The following is a 16549-nucleotide window of genomic DNA, read 5'->3' on the forward strand; positions in this document are numbered from 1 at the left end:
GCACAGATCAATCAAGATTTATTCACATAGTCATTACCATTATTTTCAACAATACACTTTCCACGTATTCTCAGAGCAATTGATGTGGCCCTTTCAATGCCACATCTTTTCCATGTCCTGTGTCACCATGCCCCTGCCCCTTCAGCAATGGGTCCACATTTTCCCTGCCTTCCTTTTGCTATTTATGTACTTACAGAAGCCCTTCTTTTTGCCTTTGACATCCCTCAACAGATCCAGTTCCTGGTGGGCTTTGGCTTTCCTAACTGCATCCCAGACGGCATTGCGGTATTCCTCCCAGGTCACCTGTCCCTGCTTCCACCTCCTGTATACTTCCTTTTTGAGTGTTCGAGTTTTGCCAGGAGCAACTTGTTCACCCATGCAGACTTCCTGCTTGTTGGGATGGACTGTTCTTGAGCTTAGAGGAGGTGATCCTTCACTATCAATCAGCTTTCTTGGATCGCTCTTCCCTCTAGGGCCCCATCCCATGGAACGCTTTCAAGCAGATCCCCAAAGAGGTCAAAGTCTGCTCTCCCACATTTATTTCATTAAATATAATTGAATGCAACAGTGTATTTTAATTTTATGGTATTTTATTTCTGTAATTCTCCTGTGGATCATCCAAGTTACCATCCCAGCCCACACATGAGCTTTGGTATTTAGAGTGGTATATGCTTTTTTCAAGCAGAGAGTTAAATAGAAACAAAAAAAAAAACCAACATACTTTTGGCAGTCCAGCCAAGGTTACATTAACAGTTTGTAATAATTTTCAGATCCACAAGGGAGTAAACATTTGAAGCATGTTCTTGCCTCCCTTTGCCCTGTTTCCCCATAATTCATTTCTGGAGAGGCAAGTCTGAGTCTAAAAAGTTCTGCTCACCTGTCTTCATAGCAGAGGATTTCAAGGTTCACTTCTGTGCTTGAGCTGACATTTGCTGTTACAGCTCTGTGAACCTGCGTGGGCCTTTAGCCCTAACATCACTGTACTGCTGCATCACTTCCAACTCATCTAATTAAAAAAAGCCATGGGGCAGTTTTGCTTGCTTTTCCATGTGTCTCTCTGAGTCCTGATGCAAGTTTGCTGCCTTGATTTTTTTTTTTTTTACTATTTTATTCCACTTGACTGTGGAGCTGTCTTCCTCTGCTCCAGGATTTCTTGACAACTTTTGTACACTTCTATCAAGCAGTCCAGACGTGGCTTGGAGCTCTACAATTTAAGTCAAACAACAGAGAATCAGGCTCTGAACTGACTGTAAAAGAGTTGGAAAGCTTTAAGTTCCCACTGATGAGAGTGTCAGGCAGAGAAAGGAATGTGGAGACAGCTGACACAAAGCTGACTATCAGAAGCATGCGTGTATAAGGAAAGCAACAGCAAGATATGTGTAGTTGATGAGCTTTCTCATGTTAAGTCAATGGAGAATAGATTTCCTTTTTTACATGTTTGTTGAGAAATAATCCATCAGACTTCAGGAGGTGTTTGATGTAAGCTGGTGATACTGGAATGCAAAGCCATTCCATAAGCCATACCTGCTCTGTGGAGAAAAATGCCAGCCCCTAAAGGTGTCAGGTCAAAAGATGCAGCAGCATTCTGCAGTTAGCCTGAATCTCTCACCACATCAGAAATCCTCCCCTTTCTCGGCTCACAGTTCAGAGTGACAGCATGGAAGAACACCCACACCTCCCAACCCACTAACCTACCTATTAGGCCGTACTCCCTCTAGAGACCTACCAAACAGCCGGTTTCCGTACACTAATCCACCATCCTAGAAGACCTCCACACTGAAAAATCTACCTTCAGGAAAGGGAATTTAGACACCTGGCCCTTGGCCTCTGCTAGTACTGTCAACAAAAGGACAATGGAAGGTTAACCGAAACCATCAATTCATTTCACACAAACAGCGAATGGTGGTCAAAGTCTAATGATTTCCCATCACTTCTAACCTGGACCAGATTAAAATCAGCAAGGAGGTGAAAGTTTCCCAGTCCCCTAGTCCCTATGGTCCCATGACTTTTGAGCTCCCAAAACAGCATTACTGTGTAAAGTCCATCCAATGCCTCTCCTTGCAAGCGTTGCTTAAGAGAACAATAGGTCAATTCAGCGCAGAAGTGCTCCTGGGCTCAGTGACACGGTAAACTGTATTTTTGAAGGCTGACATAACTTAGAGGAACCCAATGAAGGACAAGTGATAAAGTTACTAATTACTGCTCCTTCAAAACTAAGTAACATACTAACTTGCATGTTAAAGTGAGAATTACTGACGGGTAATGAATTGCAAACTGACACAGCTCTTTCTGTACCTCTTTTGCTGGGGAGTCAACTCTACCAATACTAAGGTATTTCCATGAAAATAAAACTGTCCAGAGAGCTAAAAAAAAAAGCAAAACTACACAAATGCCAGGCAGCATCTTTGAAGCTGGCAAGGAGCATGTGTAACTATGCAGGTCTCTGGAATTTATCAGTTGTTAATTTCCAGCAAATCCATTTTTTCCATTAACTATGCGTGAAATACTTAATTTGTATTATTGTTAGTAAATGTCTTTACAAATGTGGGACTGAGTTAGCAAGTATCAATGGAATAGTCTATTTATACCCATAAGTATTTAGCTGAAGATAACTGTATCCAGTCATAAACTGAATGTGGACTACAAAATGGTAAGTCACCAGCAGCAGGTGAATTACAAAGGACAGAGAGGGCTATAAACCTTAAAGGTTAAAGATTAAGGTGTGAGGTACCCTTGTACGGCTTACCACCACTCAAGGGTCAGGGCATTGTTGTTAGGCGTGTACATGCAGAAAGAAAATCCACCACAAAAATGGGATTCTGAACAGCCAGAACAAGTTAGCAAGAGAAGAGAAAGGGGAGACAGGGTAATGGTAAAGCAAGCAAGTTATTATACATTAAGCAAATTGCTCACAGCTTGTACTGTGATCTTTGTCAACAAGTGAGACAGGGGAAGTCATTCTAATGCCAACAAGGTTTTTATGAGCACTTCTGGCACACAGAACTGAGAGAAAAATCAGCTGCAGCACAGTGCCGTAGTTACGACAGTAACACTGAACATAAGACTATACAGAAAGCTGTATGAGTCCTCAGTACCCTACATGAGCCAAAGACGTCTCATTCATGCAAACTCCTGGTAGGGTTCAGATTTACACAGCTCCCTGTTCTTTTAATGGAGGGCAAATGAAAAAAACATCCCTGGTATGTAGTTCTATGAGACTTCTAATACCACCCACCCCAAAGGCCCAGTCAGGGAAAGGCACTGTAACCCGCTGCCTGTAGTGGGATAAAGATACGCTTAGACAACTGACACAGACCACGGATCTGGATTTCTCCACCATTCAGTCAAACTCACCTGAAAGAGTGGCACAACCTCAGATACTCCCTGAGGATCTCCAGGGTCCTGGAGGAGGATGCACAGGTAGTAGATAACTTTTTGCTACAAGAGAAACAGACAAAATCATCGGAGTTTGAAAATGCTATCAAAGTGCCTGGACTTATCACAGAAAGAGGATCTGTTTCAACTTATCGGGCTAAAGGCCAATCACCCCAGGCCACACTCAACTCTACAAGTTTGTATCTATAGCTTTCCTCGCTTCACACAATAAAAAAATAATTTTACCCATGTTTTTTTCTATTAAATTTTTAACCTGAAAGGCACGCATGCTGGAAGGGTAAGATCTGCCTTTCTACAGGAGCTTTGCAGAAAACCTATGCAACAGGAAAAATCATCTCTTGTGTTGTCTATCTTCTTATGTCCATCTTGACTACTTATGGAGTTTGGCATCAGGATTTGTAAGAACAGTTCAACAAAAAGAACTAAAACCACTAACTCAGTGTCAATGTCAGTGTCTGTGGCAGGTGCCCCCACCCAATGAAAACAGAGCTTCTTGGCTGCTGAAGGGTAGCAGCTCCTGATTGCCTTTGTTCTCAGGGCTTCGTGGTAATTGGGGCCTTTGGCCAATGCGAGCCGCTGTTGACTACGGGTCAGATTCGGCCTGGGTATAAATGGAGTCCCCTGGGGAGCCATTTTGAGCTCATCCCCTGGAGCAGCACGCTGCGGTCAAGGACTCTCCTTTTGGGTCAGGACACCGCGCAAGGAAACTCCTCGAGGTGACTTGGGTCAGGAGGCTGCCCTGAGCAGGTCCTCGAGGTTGAGAGCCCTCACTTGTTAGGTGAGTGATAGAGCATTTTGGGTTGCCGTTAAACCCGAGGGAGTGGTGCTTTGTTCTGTGCTTTGGGTTGCTTAAACCCTAAGGAGTTGTGCTTTGTTCTGCATTTTGGGTTGTCTTTAAACCCTAGGAAGTTGTTCTGTTCTCCTCTCACAGACATTTGAACCTGTAATTTACAGAGAGCTAGTTAATTGTGTTAATAATAAATTTTTAATTTTTGGTGGTTGGTTGTTTATTTGAGAGCCTCCGTAACAGTGCCATTATCTAAAGGATGGGTTTGGCTTCTTGAGGTTATCAATTTGGCTTGAGTTCTCCTTTAAAGGTGAGAGAACAGACAGGAGAATAAAGAGCGAAATCTGAAACAAAGCTCTTGATGTCAGTAAAGCTACGGATGGTGCTGTGTGTCATTGCTCCAGTAAATCACACTCATGAAAATGAACTGAACATGAGCATGCCCACAGATACACGAGACGAAAGACTGTGTATGATTACCATGTGGATGGCTTCATTGATAACCACGTCCTTCACCTGACCCATCTCAATGAAGGTTGTGCTCTCTTTCCCTGAAGCGTAGGATGAAGTCACCTGGATGCCAAGTGAGCCGATGACCAGTAGCGATTCCTGGTCAACTTTCACGAAGTGCAGGTATATGATCAGGCCAATCAGTGTGACGAAGATAGCAGCAGAAAGCACCATGCTATTCTGTAACGCAAGCAAGCAAAGACAGAGCTCTGGTCTTACAAGTAATTGAATGCGGCTGTAGAGAAAGTAATATGGCACAGTAAATTATAATAACAAAGCTACAGTTACAAGGCAGTTTTACTCAGGTGGAGTCCTTTTATTCACCTGGCTGGCTGATATATGTGTAATGGGATTTAAATCAGTCATCAGAATATGGTCTGAAAGAACTGGGAGACAAAACTGAAAACTGCAAGAAAATTCTATTCCTTTGTTGTAAATTTAGTGCAGAAATCTCAAGCAAAAACGGCTAGTTACTTCAGTGACAGTGTATTATACAAATGTCTACAGAGATGATGTCACTAACAGAGAAGTGTTGTGAAATGTTTACTAGAACTGAGGGTGGAGTCTCAGAGGGGAAGAAAAATCTTTTAGGGAAAAACACTGACCTAGTGATTTTCTTTTTACAAACTGCAAGTCTAAACTTGTTCAAACCTCATCACTCTTCCTGCCTTAAGCACCAATCTAAAGAACATTTGCTTTCTCCTGTGCTTTTTCTGAGGATGAACATCTTCTGCATGCTGCAATCTTGGGATTGCTGTTACATAAAATAATATATAACTGATGAAACTAAAGTCATCTGAAGACGTGGTAATAAATCCTAAAGGTCCGCAACCTACAACCTATTTCTGGGACACATTTTAGAGAGCTCCAGGCTGCGTACCCATGAATCCCAAGTTAAAATGATACTTCCTAAAGGACCAGAACTGCATGGCCCTACCACTCAAGCTGGGCCTGTACCACCATAAGAAGCTGTGGCCACATTCACACAGAAAGGATACAGGACTCCTCCGACAGTCTGTCATCACGGAAAACAGTCATGAATAACAGACACTGAAATCCACACAGAGACTTTCAGATCTGGTTTTCTGGCCTAAAGGAAGGATCACAGTTGCTTGCATACAAGCTGCACGAGCACATGTAAAACCAAGCAGGAGGCCAGTGGGTGGTACCACTGGCTGGGGTGTATGCTTTTGTAACAAAACTCAAACACACCTTCCCTTCCAGCTAGAGGAATGTTAATGATCTTTTCATATCAGAAACCTGCCAACTGACTCATACCACAATCTCTGTCTTCACTCCTTGGGAAAAGATTATTGAAAGAAATTTAAGTGAAACAGTCACAGCATTGGTCACAGTGACCAGCTTCTTTGGTCAAGCTACTGACTTCAATCTGGAGCTAACTGGTCTGGGTTTACAAGCTGGTCCTTCCCTGCACATATGGGTCACAGATCCAACAGCTAAACTCTTACTTTCAGATTTATCGGCAGCTTTTGAAGTCTGTACTGCCAGGGTCTTACTGCCTCAGCTGTGAAACATGAGCATGGTGCTGTGTTCTGAGTCACTCAGGAAATTCCCTTTGGGGATGAACACTCACCTTCTTCAATACATGCTTTATTCCAGATGCCTGCAACTCATCTCTCCAAGCAAACATCTGCTATTTGGACTCACCAGAATGCGCTAGGCATCGCCCAACACCCATACGTACATCCACCCTATCTGGCGAGAAGCTACAAACCAACAGAGGTGGCCGAGAAGCCACCAAGAGCAGCCGGGCTGCAGCCTGTGGGCTGGCTGGCGCAGCTCTCTCTTTTTCACCGCATACTCATCCCGCTCTACCACCTCGGCGCTCCCAGAGCGTGGAGGAGACCCTGTATACGCGGTGACCGCCTCTCCACCGGCTCTGGCCGCCCTCCTCGGTCCGCGTTGCCCATGTCCTAGGAGCGGCTCGGCAAAGGCCGCGTGGCTCCCTCCGCCGCCACCGAGCCTCTCGGATGCCAACCGCAGCCCCCGAGTACCCCCCCGGTGTTTCGGCGGGTCACAGGCGCAGGGGTGCGGGCGGCCGCAGGCCGGCGGTCGGTACCTGGGTGAGCACGAAGAGCCCGTAGGCCGCCAGCCAGACTGCGGAGGTGACGGCGCTGAGCGAGCGGAGCTGCAGGCGCGGGCAGCGCACCGCCAGCTCCCGGCAGGAGGCGCTGTGCTGGCGGCGCCGCAGCGCGATGGCCGCCCCCGACGCCGAGCGGTAGCGCCGCTCCGCCATGCCGGCCCGCCGTGACCACCCGGCTGCGGCCCAGCGCGGCGCAGCGCGGCCCGCCCGCCGCCCCGGCGCCGCCCCACCACACACTTCCGGCGCTCCGCTGGCCGCGGGAAGGGGGCGGGGGTGAGGTCGTCGTCCCGTCAGCCCCCCCCCACGCGCGCCGGCGGGGCGCGAAGCCTCCGCCGCGCTCCCGCTTCTGGTGGATCTTCCCGCCGCCCCGGGCCCGGCGGAGCGGGGGTCGGCCCGGCCCGAGCGCGGAGCGGAGCCGCGGACAGTCGGCGGGGTGAGCGCGGCCGTGCGGGAGGAGCCTCAGCTGAGGTGAGCTCGGGGGGAGCGTGTCGGGCCTGGCTCGGCCCTGCCAAATGGCGGCTCCGGCCGGCTTCCGGGCAGCCGGGCTGCGGCCGGCCCTGCTCTGCCGCGAGGGTGGTGCCGCTGGAGCCTCTGCTGGGTTACACCTCGCCGGGGGCCTTCACCCTGAGCCACATCAGGAGCTCCCGCCGTTTGCAGATGTTGATCGTTCGCTGCTTGCTTCCTCTTGGCATTTCAACAGCAGCTGAAAGCGACACAGGTTTTTGTGGTTGTGTGTCTCTTGCCATGACAAAGAGAGACCGTTTTTTTTCCCCCGTTTGCCTTTATCGATTCCTACTACATAAATCTAGCTTTTTGTCTGTACCATCCTTTACTACAAACTCTTGGGTTTTTTCAGTATTTTTCTTCCCCAAAATTTAAAGCAGTGTTTTCTGGTTCCTTGCCATCTAAGTACCAAATAAATTGGAGACTTGGCTTTGTGTACAGGGACTTAATGAGTGTCTGTATTGTGTTCTCTTTAATACTTTCCAGTTACTACTTCATATGACTTGCCTGGCAGCAACATAAAGCTACAGCTCTGTAATTTCCAAGCCATCACCTAACTCCTTTGCCGTATTTACTTGTTCCCCCTCTCCCACAGTCCTGGAGTGTGCCCATTACTTTTAATTGCAGATACCCTCTTTCTGTGAGCAATTTACTTCATTCATGGTATCTTAAGAGCCCTTGGGTGGATACTATATATATAAACCTGTTAACTTGCTCTTGTAAAGGATTTAATGGACATGAGAAACCAAGGGGCCTTGAGGAATCACTGCCACAAGATCTTTGCTCGGCCTAGAGGAGTGGATGAGGGTTGGCAGTAGTGGAAGACTCACGCAGTATGTCGAGGATCTCACTGTGACAGGAGGCGAGGTGAGGCATGGGCTGGAGCTCTGAAGAGAAAAGGTGAGCTGGCCCGGAGAGAAGGAAAAAACAGCAGTCAATGAACTGCAGAAACAGAGGAGAAAATGTTGAAGATAAAAAGAAGATGAAAGAAGTTTGTAGATGGAGTGGAAGTGGAGAAAACAGTAAATTGAAACCGGAGTTACGGGTTTTTTTAAAAGGGAAGAAATGTTTGAAATAATAGGTAAAAAGGACTGAAGTAAAGAAGTAGGATATGACAGTCTAGGAGACAGGGATAGGGAGAAAGGGAAACTAAAATCTGAGTAGGGGCTAGAAGAAGAAAAGGCAGTGTGAAGAGTGAGGAGGTCAGTGACAGGAGGGAGAAGAAATGTGAGCTCCTGGAGCAGTGGTAATGGTAATTCACGTTAACAAAAAGACATGGGAAGTTACTGAGATACAGAGGCAACAAGAGGACTTTGAAATCTTAAGAGGAGAAAGCAAAAGTGCACGTGGATTTTTTGTGTCACTGGCGAGTCCCAGTTTAAGCATGTTTGCACCCTGTCATCTCTCTTCTCACGAAGGCTGCCAGCCTTTTTTTCAAACGTGTCCATAAGGTTGCACATTTGACAGTAGGAGTCACGTTGCTTTGTCACAGAAGGGAAAGATGGGGGAATTTGCTAGTTCTCAAATCATTTCTTAATCTGTAATCTTCAAATGTGCTGTGAGTGGGAACAGTAGGAGCTTTCATAACTTGTGAATCCTCTCAGGCCAAGACACCCTCAGGTCAGGCACCAGAGGCAGGTGCTGGCGCGGTGGCTTTTGGAATGCGTTATCACCGCCAGCTGCAGAGCCTCACCCCGGTTTCTCTTCAGTAAAGCCCGGGAGCAGCATCCTGCCAGGTGCCTCTCGGCGCTTAGTGCGGCCCGCCGGGGCGCTCGGATGAGGTGGCGGTTTGTCCCCCGGGACCGTTACAAGTTCCGGCGTTTCACGGTGAGATCCGTCCCCCGGCGCTGCGTCTGTCGCCGCGCCGCTGCCCCCGCGGGAGTGGAAAAACCCCGGCGGGGCGGAGGAGGGCGGAGGGGGCGGGGCGGGGCGGGGCGGGGGCCGTTGCGGAGCCGCCGTTGGCCGCCCGCTCGCCCCCTCCCGCCTTCCCCGAGCTGTCGCGCGCGGAGCCGCGTGCGCGGCGGGGGGCGGGACACACCCCCGGGGCGCGCGCGCTGCCGTTGGCCGGGCGGCGCGGGGGCGGGCGGCGGGCGGGGACGCGGGTGCCGGCCGCGGCGCGCGGCGGGGGCCGGGGCTCGTTAAAAGGAGCGGAGCTGGGCGGCGGCGTCGCTCGGTATCGCTCGGCAGCTGCGGCGTCATGGCCCTGCGTAGCGGTTTCGCCCGGCTCCTCCTCCGCAGGCAGGCGGGCGCGGGGCTCCCGCTGCCCAGGCAGGCACACTCCGTGGCGCTGGTGGGAGCCCCGCTCTCCCGGGGGCAGGTGAGCATCGGCGGGGGGGGGCGCGAGGGCCCTTCGCCCCGCTGAGGGGGCCGGTAGGTGCCGCAGCCGCTCGGCTTACCCCCGCCCGGCCGGGCCCGCGCACCTGGCCGCAGGCAGCGCTGGCTAACGCACCCCCTTCTCTTTGTCTCGCAGAAACGGCGGGGAGTGGACCACGGCCCCGCTACCCTCCGCGCCGCGGGGCTGGTGGAGCGGCTGGCTGGGCTCGGTGAGGCGCGGCGCCGCGTCGGGGGCTTCGCCGGCGGGGAGCGGGGGGTGCGGGCTGTGCGGTGGGGTAGTGCGGCGCGGGAGGAGGCGGCGGCGGGGCTGCTCTCCCCTTCTTTCACCCTCCCCTGGCCGGGCATCCCTGTCGCAGCTCGTTTCTTCGAATCGTGACTCAGCCGCTCGCTGCGAGCCCGTGGGGGTGGGGTGGAGCCGGCTCCTTCCAGTGAATCGCCGAACCCCGAGCGGCCCCGAGCCGGCGGTGCCCGGGGGTAGGCGATGCCCGCTGGTGCGCGGCCGTGCAGCCGCTGCCCCGCCTGAGGCGCCCGAAGGCGCCCACGGCCGCTCGGGGGGTCCCCCGGGACGAGGAGAGGCCGGGTCTGCCGCTCACCGGGCGCGGCGTGCCCCGTCTGCCCGGGGGCAGGTGGCCGTGCCCGGGTGGCCTGTGCTGGCACCCCCAGCGCCTCGCCGGCCTGCGGAGCGTGCGCTGCCCCTGCCGGGCTGCAGGAGCGCCGGGGGAATGGGGGGCCCTTTGAATCCTTACGGGTGTTCGGTGTGGCCAGGCAAGGCATACCCTTGGCTGTGCTCCGCGATTTCTCACATCGTGTGTTTTCTTCTTCCATATTCATTACCGGCTACTTAGCTTGTTCCTGAAATACTTGCACGCTTTCAAGTGATGAAATTCGGAACTTTCTAGAGAAATCCTCAGAAGATCTCAGATACGAGGTCTTGTCTGAAGTTTTGCTTTCAAAACACTTGCAAACAGCACTGTGTGAATGGAAAGTTTCTGGTCTTTTCACTGTTAGCGCTACTGTTACTCAAGCAAATCTGTGCACTTACATGTCTTTCAGCTTCTCGCATCGGTTTGTTTCTACAAGCTGAGACCTGCAGAAAACTGTATCGCAGTTATTGGAAACAGGATGTGAGGGATAGAAACTTGTAAAGCTGAACTCTGTCTTGGAATTTCTTTAATCTAAAAAGTGCTACTGAAAACTCTATGATGGGATGGATTGCAGGGCTGGACCACAGGAGGACTATGTTATCTGCTTGCTGTGTGATTAGTGGAGTTTGGATGCATGCAGAAGAAAGATAATTGCTTAATCACCCTCTAGCAAATTTATTCTGAATTATAAAACCTCTTTAAAACAGAAGCTATTGTTTTGTGCAGCCCTGTAGGTTTATCCTGCATATCTTATGAGCCATAAGCTGAAAAGTCCCAGTTTGCAATCAGATGAGGAGACGTTCTTTTCCCATCTTTTTTGTGCAAAGTTGAGACATACGCCATCCTTGGCAATATCTGAATTCTAGTGAGCATGATCTGTAGCCTCTACAAACATGGAAGAGGGTGTCTAAAAGAGGTCTTGTATACTGGAATAAAAGCAAGTCTGGATATTACTGAGCTTAGAGTTTAAAACTAACGAGTTACCAGGTTTGAAAGGACAATGTTATTCTATACAAGACTGTAGGCAGCACTTTATATCTATGACAATTTTATACTGGAAGGCTTGGGGTTCTCTCTCAAGTAGTTAAGATCTAATACTTCCATTTTGTAAGAATTCTTTTGCACACACCCCCCCCAAAAAACTAAGAAAAAACTCACCCTAATTTGCATGACATAAGCTCACTTCAATAGGAACTTGGAGAAGGTAGAAAGAAAGGGGGGAACACAAGCCCTTTCTGCATTCCAGGAACAAAAAGTTGTGGGGATAGAAACTAAACTAAAAAATGAATACAAGGTGAAAAATATTTTCACTGTTTAGTTGCTTATGGACTGTTTACTCATTAATCAGTAATGCACATCATTTCCTTGCTGTTCCCTTACAATTTTTAAAGGCTCTGGGATTTCTTCCTCCTGCAGTTTGTTTCCTGTTGCTGACATGCTCTTCCACTGGGGTAGGTGTTTGGGTTTTTTTTCAGTCAGTGTTGATGTTTATTGCTGCTTAAATCAGCAGCTGTCTTAGGAACAGGTTCAGATGGCACACGGATTGTGAACAGGCTTTGCTGTGATGGCCCATCCTGAAATAATGATAGTCACCAGCATGCACAGAGGAGTTATTTATCTTGCAAAGACTATCTGCTTGAGGGTAGGGTGATAGATTGAGGAGGACACTGCCATGTAGCCTGCTGTATTGTGCACATCTGTTGTTCATAAAAATATGTTTTGTGTGGGGGCTCTTTTATTTTTCTGCCTTGGGCTGGCAGGATAGCTTTGTCTGTAGTACTGTGATAATAGTGCCATTGCTTGGACTCCTGTGGTATGCTGAACTGGCAGTAGAACTTTAGCTGCTTTCTTCTTTGTCTTTCTAACACTATGAATTTTCTTTTCATACATTGAAGGTAATAGAGCCACAGTATTAACTTGGATATTCTAGTTATCTGTTATGTTAAAAGAATTAATAATTTTCATGGGACCTTGTTGCTTGTTTTCCAGGAGCAGGTAAATAATACTGCAGCAGACCAGGTTCCTCCTTTTAAAAAGAAATAACATTTATCTAAGATACAGGGCTTCTCCTGCCTGTGTTGGTTACTTCTGAAGCGTTTGTGTCCATTGGGTCTGTGTGACTGGTGGTGGTTGTTGTTGTTGTGTGCCCCTGTTCCCCACTGGGATGTGAGGGAGTGCTATAAATGTGGTTTTCCTTGTCATTGCAAGCTTGGAACCAGGCATGAGGCCAGCTGTGGAATGATGCTTCCCAGTAGAAGAGCAAGGGTGGATTCTGGGCAGTCTAAGAAAGTATAGAAGGGGGAAAGAGGCAGTGTTCCTGTCATGAAAACTCTGTATAGAGTAACTCCCAAATAAAATTACCCTCACTTGTTTCAAGTCGAAGAGTTTTCTGGGGATCAGATTCTTCTGTTTGCCTGAAATTGTAAAGTTTGATTTATTAATTTTCTGTTCGTATATTCAAATTTAGTTCAACCTGTGTGAAATGAAGATGCTCTGAAGTCTCCTCTAAAATGTAGCATTTGGGTGGTAAGATGCATTTGTTTGATTGTTTTAGACTTATGTGTATATACTGTGACTATCAAGCAACCACAAGGCTTTTCATATGTTTGTATGCCTGAGGTAATGACTCCCATTGATAGTGTTCAAGCCGTATCAGAGAGAGAGAACACTAGACCTTTGTTTCCTTCTTTTTGCACTGTTTTGCATTTTGCTTTCACTGGCTGGTATCTCTGGGAGGGAATTGTATTGTTCCTTTCACCCTATCCTAGTTTCTGTTCTTCCATAGTCCTATTGCAGTGTCCTGAGCTGCTACTCTACTTTCTGTTTTTTGGGGGGGATCCCTCCCTTTAAAGAGACTGTGACTATACTTACATGGTATGATAAATTCTTGGCTGCCTAAAATGATGACTGCCTATGAACAGCTTGTTTATGCTTATGCTGAAATATGAGAGGGAGCTCAGAGGCAGATGGTATCACTAGTCTGTACCAGACTGTCAGAGATGAATCTCAGCCACTGTCTTGACTTTTATCCCCTTGTTAGAAGCAGAGAGAACACAGTTACGTGTTGGTAGTAGCTCGAGGTGTACTCAGGAGGAGAATTAATACAGCAGGAGTCCAGTTTCCAAGCCAAAATCAGTGGGTGTGCAAGTCTGTAGCAGGGATAATTTAAAATATAACTGACTAAACCTGTGGGGCTTTTTATTCACCTTGGTGATGTTTGTCTTTTGGCTTTGCTCCTTCTCCTAAGGGAAACCAAAATATTATTCTTCTTGCCAAAGAAGTAAAAGTGCTATATGAAAATAGAGACCCATAACTCCCTGGCATGGGGCAGGAAAGGGTACAAAGCTTGCAGGGCTGTATATTGTTCTCGCAGCAAAGAGAAATGGTGCTATATGTGGAGGCTCTTGCACTGCTGGTGGGAAGGAGTGGGGAAGATGGGTGACAGATGCACTTGACCTAAGCTGTAGAAGATGCACAGTATGAAGTTCTTTTAAAGTGAGAATTTCTTGGATCTCTCCTGTTTGCTGCAGATTAAGCAGAGAATCCAGTTGAATGCAGAATGTTGCCTAGTCCTCTTAAAAATCTGAGAATGGTCCTTCTCTCTTTATAAATAATAGATAGCTGTTGTGTTAGTTACTATAGCCCTTGAGGTGACTTAGAGCACCTCTGCTGTTGCTAATGTGGGAACAACTTTAGTATAAAATTTCCTCCCAAACATTAATTTTTGTATGTTGACTGCTGTTGATTTCCTCCCCCCCCCCTCCCCCTTATTTAGAGCTGGATGTGGCTGGGTTGCTGAGTTTAGTCAAACTTGGGTTTGGATTACTCCAGAATTGATTAACAAAGTTTGGATCTGAGTTGCTGGTTTGGCAAGTTAGTGGACTGCAGAGGCATGTGGCTGACAGGCAGCAGTAGAGCTAGACTGGTCAAAGAGAATGACCATCATATTATTATTCTTTTGTTTGAGCAGAACAAAGCTTTTGAATAATAGGATTCAGGAGGTCAGTGTAGTGACTCAAAAAGGAGTAACCTCCTCTAAAAGAGGAATGGAGCTGTTAATCCCCATGTCACTGGAGATATGCTCCTGCTTTGCCTAAAACCATTGGACTCATACTGATGACATCTGCTGCCAAAAATAGTAATTCATCTTTGCTGTCTCACCAACATTGCTCATATGGTTAGTTTCAGTCTTAACAATAAATCATGAAGCAGCTTGTACATATGTCTCCTCTTTCTTCACCCAGATCTTCTTGGGTGAAGAGTTTAAGAGGAAGATAAATAGTCTTTCAATTACGTACTGAGGTATGCATAATGAAGTAGTGGTGCTGGGATTCAGCAGATGTGGACTAGCAAGAGTTACAGCTGCAGTGTTGGGAAAATTTCATTAGCCCATCCAGTAAATATATGTTTAAAGAGTTGCCTGTATGCCTGAAGACTTTGATAAACTGTACCATTCTTCTTGCCCTATATTTGAATTAAGATTTATAGTTTGACAAAGATCCATTTATGCTTGAAACAAAATCTGTCAGGAATTCGGTACTCTTGGATCAGAATCTATTTTAGCTTTGCCCTAGCTCTAATCTCAATTGTTTCTCTTCAAAGCTTAGCATTTTAAACTTTCTAAGACTTTCTAGTTTAGTCGATCCAGTCAAATATCTCTAATCTGTAGAATTCCAATAAAGTCTTAAATTTATTGTATAGAACTGTCTTTTTCTTTTTAGCCTCTCTTTTTGCTGTTATTAAAATGGGAGACAAAATTTTAAATAACGGCTGGCATCTTAAGCAGCATGTTGTTTAGTTAAATCTCTGCATTGTTGAGATGAGAAATGCTAAGTTCATGGGTTCTTTCTGATCGCGTCTACTGGCAGTACTGTCAAAGCTAAGCCTATTAATTTGCTAGGAGTGTTCTCAGGAAAAAAATCAGTTAGGATGTAGCGGAAAGATGTTAGACTAACAGCTAAGTCTTCTGCCCTACAAAGTAGAAATGGGAATGCCCTTTTTTCACCCAGGCACACCCTCCCCTCCTTTTTCCCCTGAACAGAACAGGTGAGTGGCAGTCCTCTTATTTTTATTAGACGTAAGCATGCACAAACACTTCTGTTTAATAATACCAGTAAAACATGCTTATGTAGTACTGCAGCTTGTTTCTGTAACTAGAATAAATGATCTCTTTTTATTTATAGAGACCCTGAGATCCAAGCAACTCTGTCATTCTTGTTTACCTCTCAAATGTTGATTAGCCATGATTGGTTCCCTTCAAAGACCAGTGGTTTGACAAAAATCAAAGCGCAGTGAAATGGACTGGTTATAACTGGCATTTGCAGTGAGTCTTTGAAATGATGCCAGTTGTCAGAATGCATCAAGGGCAGGTGCTGCTCCCCTCGGTGAGGGAAGGCAGCCAGAAGCTGACTCTGGTAACCAGGCAGGCGGAAGGAGCCCTGCTGAGGCTTTGGAGGAGAGCTGTTTTGGGCAGGCCTCCACTGAGGCTCTTTCTAGGTTGCTTCTTCGCAGCAGACCTTATTGGCTAGCTCGCCTTGAGCATGGGAAGCTAAGCTCCTAGAAGTGGGGGAGTGTGCTCTGACAGCACCGTTTATCCTTTTGAGTGTTGTACCCTTTGATATTTCCATGATTACAACTAGTCTTAGAAATATGCCAACAGTGAAAGTACATGGAGTTGGAGCATTCCTTGCAGTAGGTTTGTTCTGACTCTCTTCCCTATATTGATGGAAGACACCATCTGCTTGTCTTTGCTTTGAAATGAAAAGCATTGTGTCAGTCATTGATTTGATGTTTGTTTGTTTTTTCCTCTCCCATTTGGCTGGCACATATTCCAGGTTGCACATTATCCATGAAGTTGGCTTTAAAAGAAACTTTGTTAATTTGGGGTAAAGTTCACTCATTGCTTTAATTGTAATTGTTCCTCATATTAGTTTAAATACATCTAAATAAATAAGCTATGCTGATGCAGATTGGGAAACCTGAATTGATTATCTCTTCCCAATCTTTCAATAAAAGGAGATTACATTCAAGGACCAAAGAACAGAGCTCTTGGGGGTTTTGTATTTCTTTGGTTTTATGGTGATGCCCTTCATCCTTGCTATTTTTATATTATAGAATTAGTTTTAATACATGACTTTGCTGCATTTCTGCACCCATAAAATTATCTCTGGATTGGAATAAGGGCAGATCACATGCTGGTTTTATTTTTTTTACCATGAATGGTGTTGAAGGAGAGGAGTTACTGGGGAGGGGCACAAAGGGAGATGACAG

The 16549-nt window shown here is 47.1% G+C and overlaps 2 protein-coding genes across 3 annotated transcripts in view; one reads left to right on the plus strand and one right to left on the minus strand.

The window, feature by feature from the left end:
• PIGH (phosphatidylinositol glycan anchor biosynthesis class H) lies at positions 1-7124 on the minus strand. Its single transcript, XM_074824419.1, has 4 exons — positions 6774-7124; positions 4664-4873; positions 3355-3438; positions 1-1204 (listed from the first exon to the last, which is right to left on the minus strand). Exons 1-4 carry the CDS (start codon positions 6948-6950, stop codon positions 1103-1105), a joined length of 573 nt encoding a protein of 190 aa, XP_074680520.1. The 5' UTR covers positions 6951-7124; the 3' UTR covers positions 1-1102.
• The window catches only part of ARG2 (arginase 2), a 25130-nt gene continuing 15670 nt past the window's right edge, over positions 7090-16549 (plus strand). Inside the window, exons 1-3 of one of the 2 annotated variants that reach the window (XM_074824416.1) lie at positions 7090-7265; positions 8906-9128; positions 9772-9844. In XM_074824416.1, the coding sequence (XP_074680517.1) occupies positions 9078-9128; positions 9772-9844 (124 nt within the window). In that variant the 5' untranslated portion in view covers positions 7090-7265; positions 8906-9077. Of the gene's footprint in view, positions 7266-8905; positions 9129-9405; positions 9619-9771; positions 9845-16549 lie in introns of those variants that run through there. The other variant, XM_074824415.1, reaches the window with a different exon arrangement.

The sequence above is a fragment of the Strix aluco genome, chromosome 4 (assembly GCF_031877795.1).
Source record: "Strix aluco isolate bStrAlu1 chromosome 4, bStrAlu1.hap1, whole genome shotgun sequence".
Classification (NCBI taxonomy): Eukaryota; Metazoa; Chordata; class Aves; order Strigiformes; family Strigidae; genus Strix; species Strix aluco.